Source organism: Diabrotica virgifera, chromosome 3 (genome assembly GCF_917563875.1).
Source record: "Diabrotica virgifera virgifera chromosome 3, PGI_DIABVI_V3a".
In the NCBI taxonomy this organism is placed as follows: Eukaryota; Metazoa; Arthropoda; class Insecta; order Coleoptera; family Chrysomelidae; genus Diabrotica; species Diabrotica virgifera.
In genome coordinates, this window is record NC_065445.1 from 43,941,569 (window position 1) to 43,957,190 (window position 15,622).

The 15,622-nt window shown below is 30.2% G+C and overlaps 2 protein-coding genes across 4 annotated transcripts in view; one reads left to right on the forward strand and one right to left on the reverse strand.

Annotated features, from left to right (window-relative positions):
- Positions 1–4,444, reverse strand: part of LOC114327912 (rab GDP dissociation inhibitor alpha) — a 44,435-nt gene extending 39,991 nt beyond the window's left edge. Inside the window, exon 1 of the mRNA XM_028276623.2 lies at positions 3,893–4,444. Within this exon, the coding sequence (XP_028132424.1) occupies positions 3,893–4,243 (351 nt within the window). The 5' untranslated portion in view covers positions 4,244–4,444. The remainder of the gene's footprint in view (positions 1–3,892) is intronic.
- A 5,651-nt stretch (positions 4,445–10,095) lies between these two features.
- The window catches only part of LOC114343020 (phospholipid-transporting ATPase VD), a 346,327-nt gene continuing 340,800 nt past the window's right edge, over positions 10,096–15,622 (forward strand). For all 3 annotated transcript variants that reach the window (XM_050645083.1, XM_050645085.1, XM_050645084.1), the window contains exon 1: positions 10,096–10,344. The gene's annotated coding sequence lies outside the window, so the exon portion shown is untranslated. The remainder of the gene's footprint in view (positions 10,345–15,622) is intronic.

Genomic DNA, 15,622 nt, shown 5'->3' on the forward strand with positions numbered 1-15,622 from the left:
GCACAGCGCAGGTCACCTTATAAGAATGGATAACAACACCTAATCGAATACTTAGCAGAACTATGGTGGCACGTCGGCCAGTGGGAAGACCAAGAAAGAGGTGGATAGACGAAGTGAGAAACAATGTTAAAGAGATATTGAAGGTGGACAACTAGAGGAGAGCAGCCAGAGACAGAGATACTTGGAGGCAGATACTGGGGGAGGTCAGGGCACAACTTGTGCTGTAGCGCCATAGGAAAGAAATCATTATAACTATTCCGGTGGGTGAGTTGCCGGAATTTAATTAAAAATGAATATAATAAAATGAACGGTAATTTTATTGTTGTAACGAAAATGTGTTTCGTTTAGGTCTCTCAGAGAGGGTCGAGTTGGTGTGTGTGTGTGTGAATCGTTCACGTGCTGTGTAGTGACTGAAGAAAAAAAACCACAAACGATAATAATGTTTGTGTTCCTTTTCCCCTGACCAGATGAGCAAATAAATCACTAGGTCTGGCGTCTACTTTTGCAATTTTAAGAAAAACAATTTCGAACGCATTAAGTGAGTTGTTAACACAATAATTGTCTGATAAAGTACTTAATTAATGAGGGTGCAGCTTGTTGCACCGCACAGACGAAAAAACAGATGTGACAGGGTAAAGCCATGTCTCTTAACATTTGTATTTGAATGTGCATTTCGAATGACTAACGTTGTTTCGTTTTTGAGAAAAAATATTAAAATAAAATTAGCAAAAATAGTAATTAAAGCGTATCGCTATATAACTTATACTAAAAATAAGGTAAAACATTGCAATTAAAATATCTTTTATCTAAAAAAAAAAACAACCTCCAAAAATCTAGCATGTATTTAATGATCTATTTAGAAGTTTCAGTATGCTGTCTATCTACCTGCTAGTTAGATGCCAGTTCAGTGGTGGCTCGTGGCTTTAGGGACAGACTCGGTAAGGTTTTGTCTCCTCAGATAGGTATGTCATCTAATTAAAAGGCTTCAATTTCATAGAAGATTTTTGGTTATTGTTTTTTTTTATTTCTTTTATTTTTTTTTGTTTTTTTTTGTTTTTCGTAGCAAAAAAGTAGCAAAATGGGCTATAACGTCATTATAAAATTATTGTTTTGGAGAGGTTTTAAAAGTTTTTTTCTATTGACATTTGAGACAAGTTTGACATTCTCTCTTGTTTCATGGTTTTTCGACAATATGTTTTGACTCTTTTGAAACAAGAGAAATCCCTTTCATTTGAGGCATAATTTGCCCACATTTGAGCACAATAATTTATTAATTTCGGGAACAGTCTGTTATACCTAATGAATTGCAGTATAAAAAATTAAACATATTTTGTAACTTATCCCACCTTCCGAAAATATTTAGATCAGCATATTATAAAACTTAATTCATTTTCTTATTTTATTTTATTAAAGAATGATGGATAATTTTTAATGAACTTGTCTAATAGATATTTTGAAAATTCTTTTAAAATAATAATCGAGTTATCCTTCCATTCAAAAAGGTCCGGAACATTGTTTAAATAATCAAAATGTCAAAAAATGAAGAAAAACTTTGATTTTTTTCTTCTTTTTTTGATTTTAACTTTCAAAGTATTCACTTCTGAGAAAAGTTACACTGACATAAAAGTTGCGTAATTAAATTTCCTACAATATAGGATTGGTTAAAAATTTTAAAAAGTGTCATCCTTGTTGCAAAACAGCAATAATTGCGAAAAAAACATAAAAAATAAGTATTTGTATTTTACGTTTTTCACCCATTTATGCTACACTACGACCTTCCTATTTAAACCAGAAAACCTTTATGATATAATAAAACAATACTGTAAACATTAAGATCGATTCAATACATTTTGCAATCCAGCTTTTGCAAAAGTTAATTTTTTCAAAATGTTGCAGTACTGACAATAAAGCAGATAGCAAGGTAAATTTTTTACATATAGAAGAAAGCTAAAGTATTTTAGTCAATAACTAAGAAATTACAGTACCTACCCTTTGCACAAGTAGTATTTTTATTATTTTTTTTATCTATATTTGGGTGTCATATGCATCAGCTTAACTTTTTAACTTTTAAACCTTTTTTATTAATTATTAGGTAGACTATGGATTTGCAATTTATTTAAATTTTTGCAATTGATTATTTCTGTTTTAACTTCGATTTATTTATTTATTTTATTTAACTTATTGACGATTTATGTAATTTTAGTAAATTGGATTGTTACTGTTTTGATTTTTTTTACTATTTATAAGCTTTGTCGATAAAATTGTAAAATTTTTCATGGCAATAAAGCATATTTCTATTCTATTCTATTCTTCTATATGTAAAAATAAATTCAACTTACTGTCTGCTTTATTTTTAGTTCTGCAACATTTTGAAAAAATTAATTTTTTTGTGAAAGCTGGATTGCAAAATTTATCTTGCAAAATCTATTGAACCGATCTTAATGAAATTCACAGTATTGTTTTATTATATGATATAGTTTTTCTGAGAAAAATTATGAAGGTCCTAAGGGTAGCATAAACAGTTGAAAAACGTAAAATGCGAATAATTGTTTTTTATGATTTTTTCGTAATTATTGCTATTTTGCAACAAGGGTGACAATTTTTAAAATTTTTAACTAATCCTATATTGTACGAAATTTCATTACGCAACTTTGATGTTAGTGCAACTTTTCTCGAAAATGAATACTTTTAAATTTATAATCAAAAAATGAAGAAAAAAATCTAATTTTTTCTTCATTTTTTGACATTTTGATTATTTAAACAATATTCCGGACCTTTTTGAGTGGGAGGATAACTCAAATATTACTATATGAGTTATTTTCAAGCAATTTCTGTAAACAAATATGAGTCACCTCTCAACGGTCAAATTAATGTTACTAATATTTTTACAGATGCGCCCTGGTCTATAGGTACGTGTCTTGTTGCCGTTTGCAGATCACCGCTCGGCAGATTGTTTATCTGCCATACTTGCCATTCAAATAAATACGGGGAATGTATAATTGGTTGCCAATCGGCTAATATTCCATAGCTTGTTATTACAAGCTATGGTCAATCTGGGGACGGCTTGCGGAAGTGGGCCTTATAATTCACACAATCGCAATCAATTTCAATTCAGTTTATTGATGTCAATATACAAAGTATTTACATAAGTCAAAGTCTGTTAAAATGCACCATTGAAATACATTGGCAAGCTAACACTTAATAAGTAAAATCTATAAAATTTTATCACCTAGTCTAAATACTTAACACAAAGTTAGAATATTAGCATAAAAACACAAATCAGGTGCATGGCTAGGATCATTAATTTGAAAAGTCCTTTATGTACAGCGCACAGGGATCACTTAACGTATTGGATCGATCGAATTCTTTTAAAAACAATGAATAAAATTTAGTCTGTATTATCTCACAGATATTTTTTTTATTTCACAGAAACGAATATCATCAACTCTGATTAACTTATATATTTAAAAAAATCTATAATGTGTCCACAAATGTGTGGGTCGGCACCGCCGACCCTGACCAGCCGCCACTGTGCCAGTTGTCATAAGATATTGTTGTAATATATTGTTTGTCTCAATATTGATTATTGTGGAATTTCTCAATATGATCCTGACAAACATATTTTAGGTACAATTTTGGGATCATACCATTAATTATTAGTAATATTTTTTTTAATTACCTTGTATTATATACCTTAATATACAAGTATATCTCCACCTATCAATAAATTACTTTTAAAAAAGTGTTATAAAAACGGCAAAATGTGTTAAATTAACATATAATCAAATGCTTGCATCTTCATTGATTCTTGTGATATTACCTATTATTTGAGGGACATATGATTACAAAACTAGAGTGATAAACTTAAAACTGTAACCATAAGTTAACCTACCTTAGCTATTTTGCCCCCTTTGTAGACGTAACTCCCTTCTACGGATTTGAATTCCAAATATCGTGTAACGCCCGTATGAATGAGCAGTTTAACCAGCATTCCGTTGGCCATAAGGAACTTTGGAATCAGATCAACGTTCCAATCTCTACCTCTGCCATAGGACTCATCCGGAGGAGGAACCCCAAATTTCGAGAAGAGTTCTTCCAAAGGGCAAATTGAAGCAGACTCTCCACCGTAGTACTTGTTTCGATCGACGTGTAAGACCTTTTTCCCCGACACCGACAACATTCCACTGAGAATACATTCTTTCAGGCCAGTGCCCAAGACAATGCAATCATATTCTTCATCCATTATTGTGAAGTAACTATTTAAATTAATAAAGAAACCTAATTGACGGCAAATCCAATACCGATACGGCCCACTTTTATTGAAGAAATTGATACGTCACTACGCCAGTGTGTATCCTTCTAAAAACTGACAGTCAAAAACCCTAAACGCCTAAACTGTTTATTAGAACTAGGCATTTTTACGCGAACTGAAAAAACGGTTCATAAAAGTATGGACGTATGGACAAAAAAGTAAAGGCGGCGCCAGATATGCGGTATTTGGCAAATACCGAGCAAATGCTTGCTATTTGCCTATTAGTGTGGATGGGTTGCTTGCTATTTGGCATTGACCAATTTTCGTGCTTGTCGAATATTTGTCATGTTCCCGTACGTTGTCGGTCTTTTCAACACTTCAAAGTAAACAAATATTCGCCGTTTGAATATTTTTAGTGTCATCCAAGGTCCCTATACCATAGCACAGAATAGAAAACAACTTGTTCTTTATTCTGTGACCATAGGTTGTATGGTAACTTTGACATTGACAAATGAAATATTGTCATCGTGACGTCACCCAGACGATCAATTTTACGAATTGTTTGTAAACATAATAGGATACGTGGTTTGGAGGCTATATTTTGTTATTAAATATCGTTAGTGTTTTAATTTGTGTTTATATCTTGAGATATAATGTATCTATAGATATCATTAAGTGTTTTTAGTATAATAACTTAAACCCAAAACTCTTTTACAAGTGTTAAGATACATTTTAATGTGGTTGTATTAAGTACCTACTTACTGGATTTTCTTTCTGCTGTATTGTATAGTAAAGAACATTCTTGTATAGAGACATTACAGTTCTGTAATGTCTCTTGCGGTTCTTCACATCAAATTTACATCATCTGTGTAGGTTGCAATCTGCTTAGACTTATTGAACAATATATCTAATTAAGTCTATAGATAATAGATCTATTATATGTAATTGTTTCATATAAAATTATAACCAATATTGCAGCCATCTGAAGATCGTTTGAATAAACAATTATAAACTAAATGAATATATAAAATGGGGAAAATTCCCTTTATTGCACTGAAATTGTATTTTTTTATAATTTACTGTTAATGTAAAACTTCACAGGTACCTATTGAATGGAATCATAATGTTTTAATAGTTTTAGGTATTACAATCCAGTACCTAACGTAATCAGATGCTCTTATGTTAAACTTAAGGGAAAAACTACTAATTTTGATACATAAATCTTTAGTTGAATCTCTTTTTCACCATGGTTTACATGTTAGGAGGAATTTATAATACTGTACTACATGCATTATTCCCAATTCAAAATTATTATATACCTACTCAAAATCATTTAAAAAAGTAAATTGTATTCAACCCATTATTAATATACCTAGGATATTTGAATGATTTAGTCCCATATATACACAAGAAAGAATCTCCTTCTGCTTTAATTAAGTAGTAATGCTATTCTACTGCATATATTTAATTGCAATTATATTCTATGATTTTTGTAACTCTACAGGTATCTACCACATTTTTTAAAGAATATATGAAATAAATAGTCATTAAAAATCCAAACGTATTTTTTTTAAATATACACATTTTCAATACATTCCTACTTTCCGAGTTCATTTCAATGAGTGAAGTGAATGAATTTGTATGCAGCATTCTGGGTGACGTCACTCCCGCCATTAGATTCTCGACGCTGATTGGTGGAAAGTTACCATGCAACCTGTCTATTTATGAACCTTGAGTGTCATCCACATATTTTTGCAAGCACAAGCAAGTTTTTTAGGTTAGATTAAAGTTTATAACGTTTATTATAGTATATTAAGTATGGAGAACGGTAAGCGTTTTATACCGATCGAAGACAATTGTTTGGAGGAGGAGCGGAGCGACGACTTTAATTATTGTCTGAGATCGGTTGTCCTTAACGTTCGACATGCTTATAACGTTTTTTGCACGATTGATACCATTATATATTATAAAATTAAACATTTTCGTCATATTGACTAGTTTCATTCATTTTATCAAGGTAGATACTTTGGTTGTTAGGTAGTAACTAGGGTGCATAACAACAATGGAGAATTGAGTTTTTATATTTAGTTGTCAATAATTTTAAGTACAATTTTGCGAAGATTTTGTGAATTTGAAGAAATTGAACGGGCTTGGGAAGAAGGGTGTTCCGCAATTATTCCCGAAAAATCCAAAATCCGATATCAAAATACCTACCAAAGTTTTAAAAAATGGTGCGAAGGCAAGAATTTAAGAATCGAAGAAAAGACTCTATTTGGCATATTTCGTTCATCGACAGTGGCAGAAATCTATGTAGAAGATTCTCTTCAAAATATAATAGATTTTGCCGAAAAAATATTGTGCAATACTAGTAATACTACTAATGTATGCGATGCTGTAGGAGTTTCTGTTAGAAGTAAAACCACAGCCCAAACAAGTGGGATTTCATTAAATAATTTAACAAATTGTACCATAAGTTTCAATATTAATAAATAATTCGTTAGTTTTCTTTATTCTTTCAAAAAATAAATTAAAATTAAGAGATTTTTTAACTCGACGGTAAGTGAATTACTTACCGTCGAGTTGGATTACTTACCGTCGAGTTGCTAGTAAATGTCACCTACTGACGTAAAATCTGTCACGGTAAACAGTCAAAAATGATCAATCGTGCAAAAAAGTAGTTTAGTACTTATTGTCACAGAGTGTAGAAAATATTGAAAATAATAAATAAGGAGTGGACCAATGAAAGTATTTTACAATTTTTGGATGCATATGAAAATAAACCCATAATATGGAATGCAAATAATTGCTTTTTTTCTTCTATTTAATAATAAACTTCCACCAGACATAATGACAAAAGCAGCTGAATTTATAAGAAGCTCTGAGCCTGGATTCCGTGCACTGTAGATATCTACAGTCGCCTTCTATCGATGTCAATTGTCATGAAAATATTTGAATTTTTAGCTTTAATTGAATTATTTTCTAGTTTTGGTTTTAAATATTTGAATTAAAACTAAAAATTCAAATATTTTCATGACAATTGCCATCGACAGAAAGCGACTGTAGATATCTACAGTGCACGGAATCTAGGCCCTGTATCATTATCCATTAGGTACCTTTTTTGTTCGTTTAGAATATATTTGCTGTTCCCACAGTGGCTCGATATACGAAAAATCTCGAATATGTGGTGCAAGGTGCTTGCCCTTTAACGAACACTTTCATGAGCACTCAAATATTTGATATTTAGCAAGCACTTGTTCAGTATTAATTTGCCAAGTACCGCATATCTGGCGCCGCCTTAAGATTATCAATCTGTATTATAAATTATAAAGGATCAAATCGAATGCGAAGAAGATTTTATTGTTTTATAAATTATCTAGTACTATTCGAAAAAAAAATCATATTCTGAAGTTAAAACAAAAATAATATTTTCTTTCTCTGTTTACAGATCTTTTTATGTCTGGAGCCGTTTGTAATCCTGGGCCTTTAATCATGAGTCTATCAGATATTATATTACTTTCACTCGCTTTTCTCAACAATAACAATTATCAACAATACTCAACAATCAATACAGTGAGTTTTATGTATGGAACGCCCCAATCCCCAATTATCCTGGAAACGCCTTGCAGGACTTTTCTAGATTTTGATGAGTAACTTTTCATGCGGCCGATATTATAGTGGCCTTTACATTGTTGTCAGATCTTCCATTTTTCTGGAAATCTAATGAATTTTTTATTAAAAAAACACCTTGTATAAGCCTTTTAAAGTCCTCAAAAAATACTAATAATTTTTCATGTAATATTCCCAAACCCTAAATACCGTAATTTCGGAGTTATTACTACATTTTTATTTAAATAAAACAAAATATAAAAATATTTTTTTTCGGTCCGGACTGGCATTATTTTAGGTTCTTTAGATCACTAGAAAAAAAAAGCCCTTTTGTAATTTTCTCTAAACTGATTGTTTCGAGTTATAAACAATTTAAAATTAAAAAAGGTAAATAACGATGTTCAAGGCTCAACACCACTTGAGATTTAAGTTCAAACCTTATTTGATTAGTATCCGAAAGGTAATTTGGCGTATTTAATTTTTTAAAACATTGTTCTTTAGTTGTTAATGCCCGTCCTCTCATAAGCGCTTTATTAAAAAAACAATATTTTAGAATAAAACATGCCAAAAATAAAATGGGGAGCTGATGGAAGAAGGTTCTTAAATTAAGATATTTCCTAATTTAAAAAAAAATATTTTTTAGTTGTGTTTGTGAGCCTTTGAAAATCTTCATTTTTAGTTTTCTTTTTGTTTTAAATTGTTTATAACTCGAAAACGATCAACTTAAAAAACCTTTTGAAAACGACCAACTTTAAAAAAGACCTTTTCTGTTCCCAGTGATCCAAAAAACTTAAAATAATGTTTGCGCGGGCCAAAAAATATGATTTTTATAATTTTTGTTTTAATATATTTTAAATAAACGTAGAAATAGCTCAGAAATTACGGCATTTATAGGTATAGGGAATATATACATGAAAAATAATGAGTATTTATTAAAGACTTCAAAAGGCAAAAAATATACAGAGTGTCCCATTTAAAATAAGAAAGCTAAAAAAAACGGAAGATCTGACAACAATGCAAATACCACCAGAATATCGGCGGCATCACAAGATCCTTACTAAAACTTACTAACCTATAAAAATCGTGCAAGCCGTTTCCGAGATAATTCAGGGGTTCCATACATAACACTCCCTCTAAGGCTGTATGACACTATGCATTTTCTTGTATCATATCTAATATCGTTTCTGATATCGTTTCTTGTATACATTTTCTTGTATCATTTCTTGTATGTACATTTGTGCCCTGTATGACACTATGCAAGTTCTTGTATCGAAAACTGTATGAAATTCGGCACGTGATTGGTCGAAATTTTGTTTGTCACCCTGTCACCTTACATTGGTATGGTAGTGGTAGTACTGCGTCTACAGCTGATTTTAAGGATTTTATAAAATTTATAAACTTTTAAAAACAAATATTTTAATGTTATAATAACTAGAATTTTTACGTTGACTGTTGATTATTTGTGTTTTTTATTTTGTTTTGATATTTGTGCTAAAATATTTGCATTATAATTATCTTCAGTTTGATCCAAATTGGAACTATTGTATTTTCCTCTATTAAAAAATTATGCAATATGAAACCCAAAGTTATTCTAAATATATGGTTATTAGTAGAACAGTAGTCCATACCAAACGGTATATAATAAGTATCAATAAAATATTTATAAATAATACCTACAAAACACAAATTCAAGACATAAATCATATGATCTCATTTTCAGCCGCCATTATGAGATTTAGAAGTTTTACCAGCAGGTTTTACGTTTTTGCTCTTTGCGCAGAAATTGGCGCAGTTATTGTACAAGAATCTGTGCCTGACACAAATTCTTGTATCGTTTCTTGTATCTGTGTATGACACTATACATTTTTTTGACATATCAGAAACGATATTAGAAATGATACAAGAAAATGCATAGTGTCATACAGAGGCGTGTATGTTTATGTATTATTTAAAACTTTTGTTTATTCAATTCTTAAATTAAAAACACTTCTATTCAAAGATACAACCAATATGTTCAAATATTGCTCCCTTGGCCATGGCCATGGGCCATGGTCCACTCCACTCCTATCTCGATGGTCCAACATTTCCATCTTATTTATTTAGCTTTTGTACATGACGTCACGATCAATCAATACCAACATCCACTGTAGTTGTCCATTCGAATATCCCTAACAACAATGAAACTGACAGTTGCCGGACTGTGAATGACAGTGACAGTGACGTTTAAACCAAACTTTCACATTCACGACCAGTTGGCAAAGCGTTTGCGCTGGTTAATTACACGAGTTGGAAAATAACTTGAATAAGAAAGAAACAATAGTTGTCGAAGTGAAATTGAGTGAACGGGTGTTTAATTCTCGTGTTCATTGAAAGTTTCTACTACGCGTGGCAATTTATAGTTATAATTTGTTTAGTTTGTGACAATATTTTTTATGGAAAAACAACAACAGCTGATGGAAGTTTTTTACAAGATATGATAAATAGAGGTAAAATATTAACGTTTGCTTCTTATATTTGCTTTCTCTGTGTTTATTTTTTACTTAAATATGTCACATAATTAGTTGTTTTATTTAATTAAAGAACAAAAATAGTTTTTATCCATGAGTTATCTATAGTTAGTTTGTTGCGAAACAATATTAATTTCATTCTTTTCGTTAGTTAGCTGGTTATGTGAATATTGTGCATTATTGGCTTATGTTTTACACTTTGTTGCTATCGTTTTAATATTATAGATTGAATACATTAATAATACTAATTTACTACATCTCTATCTAAATATAGATGGTGTATGTAGGCCATACCTGTGGCAAATAAACAAAGTCAAATAAGGCAGAAGGTTATTTGGATAAATTAAAATTACCAAAGAACCTGAAATTTTTACATTTTAAGATACCTCAAATTCTCTATTAAGCTGCTCTTAGTTCTATCTAACAATATTTCCAAACAAAGAAAACACCATGTACTTACTTAAAATCAATTATTTTTTAGTAATAAAAAATAATACTATAAATACAGGTTTGACAAATTTGTTTAAATTTGTTTATTATCCTCTTTGTTTATTTTGACTACCAACAAACCAGTTAAATGGACATAATATTCAATGTTAATTGAGTGTTGTTTATTTAAAAAATTTAAGTATATTTAAATAATAAAACTACAAATTTATATTTTGCCAGAATATATTTTTGATTAATTCTCAATCCTTACAAACAAATACCTACCTAACATCATCAAAACATTACTTTCTAAATTCACAGTGGAGCTCTTTTTAAATTGTGTTAAATCTAGCTAAATTTAACAATATTAATCAAGATAATGTAACTAATTTTTATATTCTTAGTGTTTATTGTTATCCAGACACATGTAATTTTGTAAACTATATCGATACATTTTTGGCAAAGTAACGTAAGTAACATTTTTGGCGAAAATCATGTTTTTCCATTAAACTAACACTATTATTGTTTAGAAGGTACTGCCAAAGTGTAGTAAGCCTATAATTACTTTAAACATAATATTATATGTATAGGCTTACTACACTTTGGCAGTGTCGTCTGAACAATAATAGCATTAGTTTAATGGAAAAACATGATTTTTAAAAATGTCACTTACGTTACTTTGCCAAAAATGTATCGATATCCAAATAGGGAACTTACATAAAATTTTAAATTCGAAAAACATGTTATAAATCAGGACAGCACAGAATTTAAAACTTGTATCAAAAATAAAAAGGTTGGTTTTGTGTTCCGTTTGACCCCTAAAAACGATTCTAAATTCAAATTAAAGCAGCTAGCCCAAAACGCGTTGTGACATCATATGATTATATAAAAAAGAAAAGAAAATAATCGTTTTCGTTTTGATTCAATTCGAGTCTCTTGCCATCCTCTGACACGGTGTTTCGGGGTCTACCCCTTTTCAAAGAGGCTATGCAAGTAGACTGAATTGAATCACAACGAAACAAAGAATTGAATTGAATCAAAACGAAAACGATTATTTTCTTTTCTTTTTCATACCTTACTCGGTTTAGAGTACAAAATGACCACGTTTCGTTAAAGTAATCTGAGACGCATTGTTGGAGTGTTCTCCTAGCGGCGCAGCTTGGTACTATTGTATCTCGGTTAACAGAATACTGACTCTTGGTCGAAATTTATTTTTACTCATTTCGTCATTCCCGTTAGAGGACAGTCTAACCACACTCTGCTGCAAATATTTTAATACAGTAGAATGTCAATAATCCGGATTAATTGGGACCGGACCTCATCCGGATTATCAAATTATCCAGATTATCGAAATTACCTTAAAAAAAGGCCAGTATACACATTAAAGTACAACAAACGTTTTAAAATTTTATGTTTTCTCTTGTACAGTAAAGTGTCTAGAGGTGAAATTAATCAAAACTTTTTTTATGTTTAACCACTGTATTGTAATTACATAATTTATAATAGTAGCATGTGTACAGTAAAACATCAGACCCTATTTGGGCTTTTAAAAAAATGTGTAAAATATTTTTGAACTGCGGTAGATGTTCGTTTTTTGCAGCGAAGTTCCTAATTTATTTTAAAAGAATCAGATATTTTTGCTAGATACAAATCCGGATTATTGACGATCCGGATTTTTGACATCCGGATTATCGACGTTCTACTGTATATACAGTTCTCTTCGTTTCGTTGTGATTCAATTCAGTCTACTTGCATAGCCTCTTTGAAAAGGGGTAGACCCCGAAACACTGTGTCAGAGGATGGCAAGGGACTCAAATTGAATCAAAACGAAAACGATTATTTTCTTTTCTTTTTCATACCTTACTCGGTTTAGAGTACAAAATGACCACGTTTCGTTAAAGTAATCTGAGACGCATTGTTGGAGTGTTCTCCTAGCGGCGCCGCTTGGTACTATTGTATCTTGGTTAACAGAATACTTACTCTTATATGTTTACATTTTGCACCAACGAAGTAAACAAAATTTTATATAATTTTAAATTAGACATTATAAACGTCAGTAGAAAATACAGTTATGTGAGTCACAAGTGTTTGATCCTTTGAACTACTCATAGAAAACTTTTACAAAATGGTTTTTTTCCATATTAAACCTGTATCAAACTCCAATCTCAACAAACTGGTATATATTAGAATGACATACAATAAATTATGTCATTAGAATATAAATATTTTTCCATTATTCCGCGACGATGAGCTGGCCAAATACCCAAGTAGATGGCGGCCAATAAACTAAAGATGGAGAAGAAGAATATACCTAAATATAACCATAAGCATAACAATCTAGTAAAACTATGTGACGTCACGGGTCGTATGAACTATTTTAAATCAAAGAAGATTTTAAATTTGTATTTCTAAGTTGTTATGAGTTTTTGAAGCGTGAAATTTTTGGAAATCTCATTTTTAAACAAAACAACATTATTATGTAATAAAAAAAAATGTGCAAGTTCCCCATTATGCTATGAACAAAAGATCATGACAAAACAATATCCTGTTTTTTTTTTTAATTTAAAAATGGTTATTTGATGTATAATTTTTGTTTTTTTTTGTGTGTATTTTTCCTATTTCTTACTGTTTACTCTCTCTTCATAGGTACCTATATTTTTAAATATATGTGTCCCCTAATTTATTATTTTAAGCATCCATTGGCCCCTTCTCTGTAATTATAATATAATCAATCTGTATAATAAAGTTGTATATTACTTGCCAATATTTTTTCTTTGAGCTTTAAGCAATCTGTTTTATTTTTGCCATGTTTCTTACAGTGGTTTTTTCATCACTGGTATTATTAATCTTTCAATCATATATTAAATTTATCGTTTTCCTAACACTTCATCATCATCAGTGGCGTTACAGCTCTTTATGAGCCGAAGCCTTCTTCAGAACAATCTTCCATTCGCCCCTGTCTCTGGCAACTCTTCTCCATGCTCTAATTCCAATACATTTTAAATCATTTTCTGGGTTGTCTTGGTACCTAAGTCTCGGTCTTCCTCTTGCCTGTTGTCCTATCGGCCCTCTTTGGTTAGAAACTTTTCTTACTATGGCCTCTTCCTCTCACCTGATTACTAGTGCAGTCACTTAAGGTTTTCACCTCCGATTTCGTTAAACCTTCATCGATTTTCATGAAAATTGGTGAGTAATTAGAGGATATCCCAAGGGACAATGGTGACATGATGCCAACTTGCGCTTTTACCCTGGGGGTGGATGCCACCCCTTCTCGTGGATGAAAATTATTGTATTAAAAATAATACCATAAGTCGATAGAGGGACAAATTATAAGCAAAATTTTTTATATAAAGTTAATAAAATAAATCAACACTTTTTGAGTTATTAAAGACCAAAGAATTTATTTTTTCGTAAAAAAAATGCATGTTTTAAATCGGTTTTTCACGTATAAATCAAAAACTATAAGCTGTTATAAAAAAGTTATTATTACTGAAATTGAAGATAATAAAAAATTGAATACATTTGTCATATAAAAAACTAAACTAATGTTAGTTCAAAGTGAGTTATTGACAATTGAATGTGTATTTTTTTCGACGAGTACTCAAATCTATGTATTCAAGCTTAAATAACGGGAAAACGATGCAATGTATAAAATATTCCTGCTAAACATTTGTCAAAGTAATTTGGAATACCTATCAAATGAGCTTCAGAACAAGGTAATAGCGTCAAAATTAAGCAAGTTATAATGAAAATAAAAGAACCGTTTCGATTTTTTTAGGAAAAAGTGAAAAATAAAACATACGCCCTTTTCACAAAAATTAAAATTTATTGTAATCCTTACAATAACTTCTTTACATTAGCATAATTAATGTTTTCGATAATTTTGACCAGTTTAGAATGCATATTTTTGAAAAAAAGATATAATTTAAAAAATCATGATTTTTAAAATTATTGTAATTCTCATATTCTTTTGATAATAACTCCAAAAATACTCAATATACGTAAAAAATTATATAAAACCAAATTTTAGTTATTTCTGTGCCAAATATTTTACCTGTTTTACTATTTCTATAGGGTAAAAAATAACCGAGATAGAAACGTTTAAATCTTAAATTTTGCTGTGGGAACCATGCAATCGGGGTCATTTAACCTTTTATTTTTAGAAAAATAAGGGGTTTAAAAGATTAGATTCAACGTGCTTAAATAGCACTTGGAATTATCTTTTAAACAGTTTTTAGGTGAACCTGATATCGTAAACACAAATGGGGTTATTAAAAAAATATTATAAAATATTTTGGAAAAAATTTTAAAAGTAAATTTTGAAAAAATTTTGGAGCATAAATTTTAACGCTATTAACATGTTCGGGAGCTCATTTGATAGATGTTTTTAAGTACTTTGACAAATGTTTAATAAGCTTATGTTATAAAATGCATCAATTTCCTGTTATTTCAGGTTAAATACTTAGAGTTTTTTACTCGCCGAAAAAAATATACATTCAATTACCTATAACTCACTTTTAGTTAACATTAAAAGGTTTTTCTAGTAAGGGGTTTATTTCATTTCTTATTAGCTTTAATTGTGATAATAATAACTTTTTTGTAAAAACTTACACTTTTTGAGTTATTGATGAAAAATTGGTAAAAACATGCATTTTTCTCAAAAAAAAAATTAAAATCTTTGACCTTAATAACCCAAAAAGTTGAGATTTATTTTAATAACTTTATATAACAAATTTTGCTTGAAATTTTTCGCTCTATCGAATTATGGGGTTATTTTTAATAAAATAATTTTCACCCCCAAGAAAGGGTGCCATCCACCCCCAGAGTA